Raw genomic sequence first — 12,219 nt, forward strand, 5'->3', positions numbered from 1 at the left:
CGGTCAGCAGTGCTCAATCCTGCAGTCATGCCCCTTTAGTGGATTGTCAAATCAGTTTAGCGGGTGGTGACTAGCATTAAAAAAAAAGCAAGAGATAGAAGAAAATAGAAAATACAAGCGCATCACATTACTTTGTGACATCCTTATTTTGGTTACGTGTATGTGCTTACTGAGTCATGGTATAAAATACATTTGTTATTAGCACAGGTCATGACCAGAAAAAGTATGTGTCTGCTGCTGCTTCCCACCCCACCTCGGGGATACTTCTGAGGCATAGAGTGATAGGCTAGGAGCTCTGGGAATGAGCCGCAGGCTGGCCTCATCTGCTATGTGGAGACTGTAAGGAGATAAACTGTCATGGGAAGGCTTAGCCCATTAGCGGCTGGTAATAAGCAGGCATCCCATGGGGAGACTGATAAATGGCCTGTCCATCCAGGGGGAGACACAGTCTGCAGGAAAACACATATGGCTCCAGGGCCAAGCACCTGGGGACAAATTGCCTTGGCTGCTTTAGGCTCTGGGTGGGAGTGAGGAGGCCTGTGGGGGCCTCTGGAGGTGTGAGAGATGAGTACCAGGCATAGTACTGGAAGACTGGTGTTCAAGTCCCGTTCATTCTCATTCATTCATTCCACACTTAAATGAGCACCTTCCATAGGCCAGGCTGTGTGTTAGGGGCTGTTACGTGTCACTGGATCCAGAGTTATGAATCTACTGGGGAGGGGCACAGAGGAAGGGGAGCCACATTTAAGGGCCACTTACCTCCTGTCTGACACTGCCTGTTCCTTGTATGTGCACGATCTGTCATGCACATGATACCTCATAGTATCCTGGGGTGTGTGTGAGTGGAGAATACTATTATTATCCCCAGTCTACAGATGAGGAAACAGAGGCTCAGAAGGTTATGTAACTGGCCCAGGGTCACACAGCCAGTAATGCTGGGACTCAGGATCCCAGGTCTGTCTGATGCCTGAGCTCACACTCCTGACGATGCTTCTCCTTGCTGCTAAAACGTGAAAGTCCATGTCCGTGACATTCTAGTCTCACTTGGTCTTTGGAACACAGACTCTTAGAATATCAGGGCTGGGAATTTGGAAAACCCCCTGTCTATCCCTTTCCACTGGAAAAAAGGGGAAATGGAGGCTCCATGAGGAGCAGGGAACAGCAAGCGGCCCCTAGGGAATGGTGTCAGGGCAGGTGGGGAACAATGAAGTTGCTTCCGGTAGAGGAAGGCGGTCCTGAGAGGCCCCATCACCAAATTCCACGGCCGGGGCCAACGTGGGCCCAGTCCCTGCCGGCCTGGGCGTCAGCTGTGGGCCCAGCAGCTGGGTTAGTCCTCCGATGACGTGGAGGCCGGCCTCTCCTGGGCTCTGCTCTCTGGGGCTCCCCAGGGTGAGGACTCACTCTCCCTGCCCACAGCAATGTTTTGGAGATTCAAGGCAGCCCTCTCTTCTTCCTACAGCCTCTCCAGCCTGGGCAGTCTGACTGAGCACCCATGTCCATTCTCCCCCAACCCTGCCAATCCCCAGCACTGAATTCTGTCTTCCTGCTGGATGCAGACGCAGCTAAAGGAGACTGAAGACCTGTGTGAACTGAGCACTCCATTAGGTGCATTTACTACATCACCTTTCTTGGTCCTTCCGGGTAGGGGTGCTGTCATCCCTCTTCTCTTCTGCCTGAGAGTCTGACCTTTGGCTAACTTTCTAGCTCTGTGCCCCTGGAGACCTGACAAAGCGAGACTATAGGCTGCGTCACTGTGCAAGCCTGCTAGGGTAAACTGATTGGGAAACTGGATCTGAAAGGACAGATCTCTACCTGCTGATGTGACATCACACTGGGGGTTTTCCTGAATACCGGTGACCTTAGTTTCTGGGTCTCTCCTTTATGGGGACCCTGGAACCTAGGCCTATGGATATGTTATAGGAGATCCTGGCTCCTGTGGGGCAAGAGGCTTCTAAGGCAGGGCAGCCCCCATGCTTGTCCCTTGGGAACACGGGGAGGTTTCTGGATGCTTGAGTGGATGGCTCTAGGGCTGCTCCCATGGCAAAGCAATGCCTGCTGTCAGGCTGCCCGATGTCCTGAGCAGACTGATGCCAAGCGTGGCCTACGCTGGTCTTATGAGTTTGAGCGTTTAGGAGTAGGTAAAGAGAAAACCTCGTAGATGCTACAGGGAAACTGAGGCTCAGAGAGGTGAGGCAACTTAAGCTAGCTTGCCAGCAGACCGGACTCCCAGCCTCTCCAAGCCTGCTGGTAGGGGGCTTACCTCGGGCCGCACGGGGTCCTCAATGCCCACCACGCAGATGCAGGTTAGGTCATTGAGGATGTCATTCTCATTGTCCCAGTCGGGCTCAGGGCTGCTGGGGAAGTCGCGGTAGGCCACACAGATGGTTCGGAGCCCATCGCAGGCCATGGGCTCGATCACCTTCTTCACCATCTCGTCCCGGTCGCGGGGCCGGAAGACGCGGGGCTCCCCTGCCCCGTTGAGGATTTTGCAGCACCTGGGGGCGGATGGGAGGGAGATGGGTAAAGTCCAGCCAAGGGCCCAAGGATCCTCCCTCTGACCAGCTCGCGCTCACCTCCCCCTCCCCAGTGATGCCCAGCTGGCCATGGTTGGTCATCCAGTGTCTGCCCAGTTCGTCTCCCATAATGCTTCAGGGCTGGTCCAGGCCCCTGGGCCCCAGGCAGGGATGAAATCAGGACCAGCCAAAAAGAAATCAGGCAGCCTTCTTGCAATATCTGCCCCAGTCCATTCAGCAAGAGCACATCTAGTTTGATCTGTCTTATATTCACAAGATTTCATCTGAAAAAACAGTTCCACAGCTAAAATGGTTTTCAAAGGTCATGAAATCCAGGCTAGTGGTTCTGGACCTTGCTTGCACATTAGAATGGCTTGGGGGGGAACACCGAATAAATAAATACCCAAAGGTTCCAATTTATGTGTGAGCCCTACCCCAAAGGTTCCAATTTATTTGTATTATTTTTTGGGGGGGGAGGGGCAGACAGAGAGAGAACCTCTCTCTTCAACAGGCTCCACGCCCAGTGCAGAGCCCAACACAGGGCTCGATCTTACCACCCTGAGATCATGACCTGAGCTGAAATCAAGAGTCGGACGCTTAAGTGTCCGAGCCACCCAGGTGCCCTGTATCAGTGGTTTTTTAAAAGTTCCCTGGGGTGATTCCAATATGTAGCCAGAGTTGAGAACCACTGGGCTAGACCAATCCCATCAAGGTATGAGTGGGGAAACTGAGGTTCAGAGGCCGGGAATGACTTGCTTAGATCTCCAGGCTTATCTCTGGCACCTGGAGCCAGAGTAGACTGGCTAATACCGAACATCACTATGGTCAACCATCACCGTGCTAAGGGAAGTGAAATAAGGGAGATTTAACAGTGACACTGGGTGGAACGTCCTGGTGATTCAGTGATGTAGGGAGGAGGAAGGGAGGGCTCTCTGTAGAAAGTTTTAAGAGGAAATAGTGGAGAAAGCACCTGGAGGTGGTCCTGCTGTGGAACGTTGGGCAGGGCCTCCCCTGTACCTCTGGGTGCCAGATGACCCTCCAGCCCAGTCTGCAGGACAGCCTGCGCTGCACGACTTGGTGGTCCCCGGCTCCCCGCCCCCCTCCTCCCCTCCCACCTCCCACGTGCAGCTTACTTCTTGAGCACGATCTCAGAAGCGCCCTTGCTGTACATGCGGAAGCTCTCGTCAGGCAGCTTGATGACTGTGCTCATGGACTTGCGCACGGAGTTGAAGGTGTACACCTTGTACAGTTTCTCCTCTGGCATCTGGCTGCGCACGGGCTCGTAGTCCTGCTTCAGGTCCAGCACGAAGCCCAGCAGGCCGCACTCCGTCTTGTTGCCCACTTGCCGAGGCAAGGCACCCTCCTTCTCCGGGGGCTGTGGGGAGAGAGGCCAGGGCGGCTCACAGGGGGTAGCCTCTGAGGCCCCGGGGCCGGGCTGTCCCCTTTTCCCACCACCTGCACCCTCAGCCCTCTCCATCCCAGACCCAATCCTGGCTCTGGATGAAAGGAGTTAAGCAAGATCAGCTTTTTAAAAACTATGAACTCTTTCAAACCTACAAGCCGGATAGAGAATAAGAAAAGAAACACTTATGTACTCTCCATTCAGCTTTGTAGAGCCTGAGCATTATGCCCTATTTGCTTCAGATTTTTCTTCCTTGAGAAGGAAAACATGACAGATAAGGGTGAGTCCCCCTGTATGTCCCTCCCTGTCTGCAGAATCCACCCTTGTCTCAGAAAGAAACTCTGTCTTAAAAGTGGCATGAATTATTACCCTATGTGTGTGGTTTTTTTTTGATTTTTAAAGATTTACTTGTTATCATTTTTTTACTTTAGAGAGAGTGAAAGCAAGAGAACAGGGGTGAGGGGCAGAGAGAGAGGGAGAGAAAGAATCTTAAGCAGGCTCCACGCCCAGTGAGGAGCCCATCGTGGAGCTCGATCTCAAGACCCTGAGATCATGACCTGAGCTGAAACCAAGAGTCGGATGCTTAACTGACTGAGTTATCCAGGAGCCCCTACCCTGTGGGTGTTTTAAATTTTTATTTTGAGCTAGTTCTAGACTGACATGCAATAAGAAATAGTACAGAGAGATGGCACACACCCTTCATCCAGATTCCCCTAGTGCTCACCTGTGTGACTTGCTCATGGTCACAGACCTGCAGAGGGGCAGCCCTGGGGCTGTCCCCAAGCCCCCTGGCTCCCAGTGCAGACCAGGTTCCCCTAGTGCTCACCTGTGTGACTACAGTACATCGCAGCCAAGATACGGACACTGAGGCAATCGAACCCACCTTACTCAGATTTCACCAGTTTTATATGCACTCGTGTGTATGTGTTTAGTTCTATGCAGTGCTTTGTGTGTGGATTCCTGTGACCACCACCGTGAAGATATGCAACAGTTCATGACAAGGATCCAATCCCTGTGCCACCCTTTTCAAAGCGGCAGTCACCTCCCTTCCCACTCCCTCCCTGGCCCTGGCCCCCATTAATCTGTTCTCTATCTTCATAATTTTGTCATTTCGAGCTTGTTATATACATGGAATCATACGGTATGTGAAACCTTTGAAGACTGCATTCTTCTTACTCAACATCTTCTCCTCGAGGTCCAGGCAAGTTGTTGTGTGTGTCAGGAGCTTGTCCCTTTTCCGTGCCGAGTAGTATTCCATGCTAGGGATGCACTGTCCCTTGTGAGTTCAATTTAGGTTCAGCCAAATGAAACTGCTATTGTAAGTCAACATGCTCAGTTACACGTAGCTTAACCTTATGTCCGTATGCATGTATGTGCAGTGCTGCTCTGCATGTTGAAAACTTCATGTAAGACTGCACACATTCTTCGAAAACTTGTTTATTCGTGTAACTACATTTTGAGAATCACTTGTGTTTATTCTAGCTAGTTTGTTCTTTCTTCCCCTGCTCTATCGATGCCATTCTATAACTAAGCCGCCACTTCCTTTCCTCTTTTCCTTCTCTCCACTCACTGATTTAGCATACATTCTTCAGCACTGGCTAGGTGCTGGCCCTCTGCCAGGTGCGGGGCTGCATGAAAGCCTCCACCCTGGGGGCTTGGCGAAATCATCGACCACCTCTCCCCCAGCAACTCTCACTTCATCGCGTGGCTGCCTGAACATGACCGGTTTCATGCCTCTGTGCCTTTGCTCTGCTGTTCCTCCCCCCTTTCCTGCCAGGCAAACTCCTCCTTGATTTTTGAAGGGCCAGCTCAAATATCTCCGTGTTTTTGAAAATTGCTTCATGGGTCTGTCTCCCACTGAGTAAAGGAGTTCTTGTATTCTTTTCCTTGCTACGTTCTCAGGACCAGCACAGAGCCCAGCACACAGTAGGCACTTACTAATTGTTGGCTGGATGGTTCCATGCAGACCAGAGTGGTGGGGGAGGCGCAGGTTAATAGGTAAGAACAAGAGGCCTCCACATGGGCTAATTGTGGGATTAGCCAGAGGCTGTGGGAGGTTCCGATAACTCACGTCCCACCTGTACCCACACACGCGTGCATATGCTTCTTGCATAAAATTACTTTTATGCAGCGTCTTGGGTGGAGGTGGCATTGGGGATGGTAAAAGCCACCGCAGATAAACCCAAACCCTAGAGAGATTTAGAAGAGGAATATCTACCTACGAACCTGCCTGTTCCATCCCCACCCACCCCTGGCATTAGTGGCTTTTTGTGGGTCTCAGACCATCCTTGACCAGGAACTATGCATCCTCACCCTCAGCCCCCATCCTGCTGCTCAAAAGGACTTCCTGGACAGGCAGAAAGGGGGATCTGGAAGATGCTGGCACGGACCAGCTGTGTGGGGGACAGGACAGCGACTGGACATGGCCCTGGCTCACTCCCCCTTTCACAGTTAGGGCTCAGGCCCAGGGAGCCGATCCCAGCTCTGTGGGGTCACTGGCACTGATAATTCATAGGAAGGACAGAACCTTAAGCCCGTGTCCTCTGTTTCTCTGTCTATAAAATGGAGAGACTAGAGCAGATGACCTCTAGCTGAGAGAAAAAACGGCACTTTTCAACCCTTTTCGTCAAGTGGATTGTGGTGAGGGATGGTGCAATGAAGCAGAGGTGTGGTGTCTCAGTGGCAGCTGAGGGCCCTGGGCAGGAACAAGGCTCAGGACACCCTCCCTGCTCCCACGCCATGCAGAACTATGTCTCTGGCACCAGGGGCCTTAGAAGGCTCGCCACTCCTGAGCTCTTTGGTGGGACTGGGTTTGGAAGCAAAGGAAACTTTGGCACAGCTTCCCATTTCTGATGTTTGCGAAAATAAATTCGAAGCACTTTCCCTTTGTCTCTGTAGTATGGTGTAATGTTGTGATTTTAAAAATTATACATTTTATTTATTTACTTTAGTTTTTTAAAAAGATTTATTTATTTGAGAGAGAAAGAGAGCACGTGCAAGTGGGGGGAGGGGCAGAGGGAGTGGGAAAAGGAGACTCCTACGCAGACTCCCTGCTGAGCACTGAGTCGGATGTGGGGCTTCGTCCCACGACCCCAAGATCATGACCTTGAGCCGAAATCAAGAGTAGGACGCTCAACCGACTGAGGCACCTAGGCATCCCTCTTACTTTTAATTTTTTCTGTATTTTTATAATTAACCTTCTGGTGACTTCCAGAATTTTATGTCTTTTTCACAACAGTTTTTCTCCCGTCTCCACTAATGAAGGAAAATGACAACCCGGAGGACTTAAATAAAAATGCCTAGTTACTTATTAGCCCAAGAGAGCTGAGCCGTTGTGCCTTCAAAATACCCGGCATTTTATTACCCTCTGTGAAATATTTTAATTTTCCTCTAAAAGGATTTCAAACAACCCATGGTTGCAAATGGCAGAGCTGCCTCCTACGTAATTCAATTTGTTTCCATGAACTTGAGCTCCGAGATCGCCTACGTGTATTACTAAGAAGCAGGGGCCCACCCCTTTCCTCTTTTGATTTTTTTTTTTTTTTTTTTTTTTTTTTAGATCTTGACAAACCCAGAGGTTTTGCTATTGCTGTAGACTTTCCAAGAACCTTTTTATCTCTAGGGCTCCAATTCTGTAAAGGAGTTAAGACGTTGGTATTGTTTCAGTTTTAACGGACAGGAAGCAGGCCCGGGAGGGGAGTGACTTGCTCATGGTCACAGACCTGCAGAGGGGCAGCCCTGGGGCTGTCCCCAAGCCCCCTGGCTCCCAGTGCCACCTGGAAGCTTCATCCAGCACATTTCCCTGTGTGGTACTGAGCCCTTTGGGAATGCTGGATGCAGTCACCAGGCATAATTCATGTTCCTGTTTGGGGTGCTGGGGGGTGAATAGAGCCAAGAGCAAGGAATAATGACTAGAAGAGCTACAAGTTATAAATAACACCTGCAAAAATGAGATGAAAAAAAGTGCAGCTAGGAGTGCCTGGGTGGCTCAGTCAGTTAAGCATCCAACTCTTGATCTCAGCTCAGATCTTGCTCTCAGGGTCATGAGTTCAAGGCCCACACTGGGCTGCATGCTGGGTGGGCAGCCTACGTAAAAAAAAAAGCGCAACTAGCCTGAACCACCTCACACTCATTAGGATGGCTACTATAAAAAAACCAAGCAGAAAACAAGTGTTGGTGAGGGTGTGAAGAAACTGCAGCCGTGTGCGCTGCTAGTGGGAAGGTGACGTTGTACAGCCACCGTGGAAAACAGGATGGTGGTTCCTCAACAGATTAAACATGGAATTACCATATAATCCAGCATTCCACTTCTGGGTATATACCCAAAAGAACTGGAAGCAGGAACTTAAAAAGATATTTGTATATCCATGTTCATGGCAGCACTACTCGCAAAAGCCAAGAGGTAGGGGCAATGCACGTGTCCGTTGGCAAATGAATGGATACATAAAGTATGGTCTACACATACAGGGGAGTATGATCCAGCCTTAAAATGGAAGGAAAGTCTAACACATGTGACAACATGGATAAAACTGAGGGCAGTATAAGTGAAATGAGCCAGTCACAAAAGGACAGACACTGTATAATGTCCACCTGTATTATGTACCTAGAGGAGTCAGATTCATAGAAAAAGAAAGTAGAATGGTGGGCACCAGGGGCTGGTGGTGGGGGGAATGGGGAGCTAGTGTTTGATGGGACAGAGTTTCAGTTTGGGAAAGATGGAAAGTTCTGGGATGGATGGTTGGGATGGTCGCACAACGTGAATGTACTTAACGCCACTTGAAAACAGTTCAGATGATTCATTTGATGTTACAGGTATTTCATCACTAAAAAACCTCTAAAAAGTCCCCCCAAAGAACCCAGCAACGTAGCATGGTAAACTGTAGCACCTGCCATATGATGATGCTTCTAGGAGTGCGTAGAAAACAACTTTCTGCTGAGTGGCCGTCTCCGGTGGCCTAGCCTGCTGCTCCTCACCCCTCAAGGGCAGGCACTGGCGGGGCGCCTCCCCAGTGCCCGGATGAACCACCAGCCAGCTCAACAGCAGCAGCGGCGGCCATGTTTGAATGTCAACTCTGCCCCATCTTTTACTGGGCTTGTCACACGTATGGTCTGGTTCTACCCCCATAGCTCCCTGGGAAGCCAGCGATGAATATTCCCACTTCACAGCTGTGTACAGGGAGGTCCAGAGAGGCGAGGTCACATTGCTAGTCAGCGGCCCAGCTAGGATTTGACCCCAGTGTTCTCGGCTCTGAGCCTATAGCACGTGCTCTCCCCATAGCCCTGCCTGTCTCCACTAGCACTGGAGATCTCTGGTTAACTAGGGAACTGGCTGATGATCAATTTAGAGTCCAAGGGTGTGGGGAGATGTGTCTGTTTTGCTTATCTTTGTCTCCCACTATGGGGTAACCAATGAATATCTGTGGAATGAATAAATGAATAATTCTGTGCTTGTATGTGTAGGGTACAGCCCATGGGAGGCCAGAGGCCTCCAGAATTCTCTTCTAAAGGCCTGCCTCCCCAGGAGCTTCTCAGTGCTAGGCCTCCTGAGGAACATGAGGTAGCAGAGCCATGGGATCTTCCCCAGAGGCGGGGAAGGCAGGTCCGTGTGAGTGTCCAGGACAAAGACAGGACAGGCTGAGACCCCCTGGGGAGACACACTCCTGGAAAGCAGACTCCTTGGGACCTCCCCAGGCTCAGCAGTGCACAGTGTGTGTGTGTGTGTGTTTGTGCAGTTGTATGTGTGTGGTGTGTGTGTGCGTAGTGTGTCCAATTTCATACGGTGTGTGGTGTGTGTGTTTGGTGTGTGAGTGCAGTTGTATGTGTATGGTGTGTATATGCAATTGTATGTGTGTGGTGTGTGTGTGTGGTGTGTGAGTGCGGTGTGTGAGTGCAGTGTATGTATGTGGTGTGTGTAATTGTATGTGTGGTGTGTGTGCGGTTGAATGTATGTGGTGTATGTGTGAGTGTAGCTCTGTGTGTGTGTGTGTGTGTGGTGTGTGCAGTTGTATGTGTGTGGTGTGTGTATATATGCAGTTGTGTGTGTGTATGTGTGTGTGGTGTGTGTTTGTGTATGGTGAGTGAATGCAGTTCTATAGTATGTGTATGCAATTGTATGTGTGTGCTGTGTGTGTGTGTATACAGATGCGTGTGTGTATGTCATGGTGTGTGCCATGTATGTGTGTGGTGTGCATGGTGTGGTATGTGTGTATGTGTGGTGTGTGTGTGCATGCATACATGCAGGGTGTGATGTAGGGATTAACAGCTCTGTTAAAAATCCAAATTCCCCATTTGGGACTATTTGCTTTAAACTCTTCTCCCAGAGATGGTGTTTGCAAAAACAAAACAAACAAAAACAACTAAAACAGTTGTTGAATTCAACACACAGGCCCCTGCCATTTCACATACCAGAACCACAGCCCACCTCCCTTCCCCATCTTAGCACCCTGTAAAGTACCCTCCAGAATCTTCGGCACCTTTTGGCATTCCTGGCTTGGCCAGAGCCTACTCTGAGAGTGTGGCTTGACTTGGGGACTTAGAGGCTCATTGGAATATTCATTGGAGCCCTGGGTTTGGAGCCAGGAGATCTGAGTTCAAGGTTGGCTCTCTGCTTCGTGGAGTCCCTCTCTAAATACCCAAGTTCTAAGGCATGGGAAATACAATTAAGCAGCTCCTTCCTGCCTTTGAGGGTTACTGGGGCCCCCTGGGGTAAGGCGGCATCATGGCCACCTCAGCTTAGGAATAGGGTATGCTGAGGACCTGGGGTTTCTAATTAGGTCAAGTGTGGCTGATTTATTCAGGAAGACCATCCTGCCAGGAAACCCCTTTTTGCTCTTTCCTCCTGAACCACTTCAGATTTGACCCCAGTGACCTTTGGAGGCTCCAGGGAGATTTGTTTTTCTCTAGACAGTTTATGTGTTCAGAAATACGCCACAAACTTCCAACAATTCCGCTCCACAAGTCCCCATCCTCGGCTTAATAATTCAAACGTTAACTGCGGTGTCAACCTACTTTGAAAGAGGTCTCATAAAATACAAAATTAAGGTCTGCTTGGGTGGTTTTAGCACTCAGAACATACACAGTTGGAAAAGGAGAATGTTTTCCCAAGAAAGCACAAGGCCTCACAAGTGAGGAAGGAAGTATTTCCATCTTAAAGCACAGCTGTGGTTCTGAGAAGGAGCAGGGCGATGGGAAGAAGCCAGCAGAAGTCCTGATGTTCAAAGGGTCGGAGATAACAAAAGAAATCTGAGGGTGTGCCACGATTTCTGAGGCAGGGGAGCAACTTCTGACTCAAGGGTGATTCACATAGCTTCTCTCAGAGGGCAAGTTTAGTTCCTAATGATTCGAAATAAGACGGGAAAGAAGAAAGCTTTGCCTCCTCAGGAGTGATGGGGCATGGGGTTGAGGCTGGCCCTCTGGAGGGCCCTCCTGGGCCACTTTTCCTGGCCTCCCTGCCCGCAGCCTCAGCCTCACACCACTCTCCACTCCTGCCTGGAGTGCTTTATCTGAGCACCATGAGCAGAATCCTTTTAAGGGCTCATTGGATGCCACCTAGCTGTCCCTCCACACCCCCAGTCTTGACTCTCATCATTCCAGCCCCAGAGAAATACTCAGGCCACAGATCATCCGTATAAGCCACACATCTTCAGGTCTCCGGCCCTTGGCAGTACTGTGCCCCTGCCTGGAACGCCCTTGCCCGCTTGGTAAACTCCTCTAGAATTCTCTGGGTCCAAATCTGCCACTTGGTGGTCAGGAACAATCCTGGGCAGCTTACTTGATGTTTCTGCAGCTCAGTGTTTTTAGCTGCAAGATGGGAATGGTCATATTTGCCTTGATTCCCTGGAAGGGATGTGGAGGGTTAGGCAAGACAGTGACTGGCAAAATAAACTACAGAGAATAAGACTCAGGAATAATAAAAGAAGTTACAAGAGTAATAACTACCATGGCCTGAGTGCCTGCTACATGTCAGGAACCGCGCTGGGACATACGTATTTTCTCATCTGACCTTCACAGTAGCCCTGAAGCTGCCTCCAGGCAAAGGTGCATCTTTATGTGTTGCGCAGGAAGGGGTGGTGAGCTGCATGGGCTCTGGGTTGGACGGACCTGGGTTCTAATCCTGGCTCAGCCTCTTATCTGCTCTGGAACTCCGAGAGTGGTTTTTCACTTCTCCCAGCTTTGGGGTCTGATCTATGAATTAGAGATGTGATATCACCTACTTCATGGGGTCGTTGTACAAGGGGTGTATGGGGGTAAGTGCTTAGCATTGAGCCTAAGGGAATGTTAGCAATTAGGGTTAATTATATATTC

General features: G+C 50.2%; 1 protein-coding gene across 1 annotated transcript in view; it reads right to left on the reverse strand.

Moving 5' to 3' along the window:
• Window positions 1-12,219, reverse strand: part of ATP2B2 (ATPase plasma membrane Ca2+ transporting 2) — a 170,981-nt gene that overhangs the window by 26,228 nt on the left and 132,534 nt on the right. Inside the window, exons 13-14 of the mRNA XM_073901649.1 lie at window positions 3,647-3,888; window positions 2,261-2,495 (exon numbers count right to left, since the gene is read on the reverse strand). Coding sequence (XP_073757750.1) covers window positions 2,261-2,495; window positions 3,647-3,888 — 477 coding nt within the window. The remainder of the gene's footprint in view (window positions 1-2,260; window positions 2,496-3,646; window positions 3,889-12,219) is intronic.

Source organism: Callorhinus ursinus, unplaced genomic scaffold (genome assembly GCF_003265705.2).
Source record: "Callorhinus ursinus isolate GAN/ISIS: 27379988/994484 unplaced genomic scaffold, GSC_fseal_2.0 scaffold15, whole genome shotgun sequence".
Classification (NCBI taxonomy): Eukaryota; Metazoa; Chordata; class Mammalia; order Carnivora; family Otariidae; genus Callorhinus; species Callorhinus ursinus.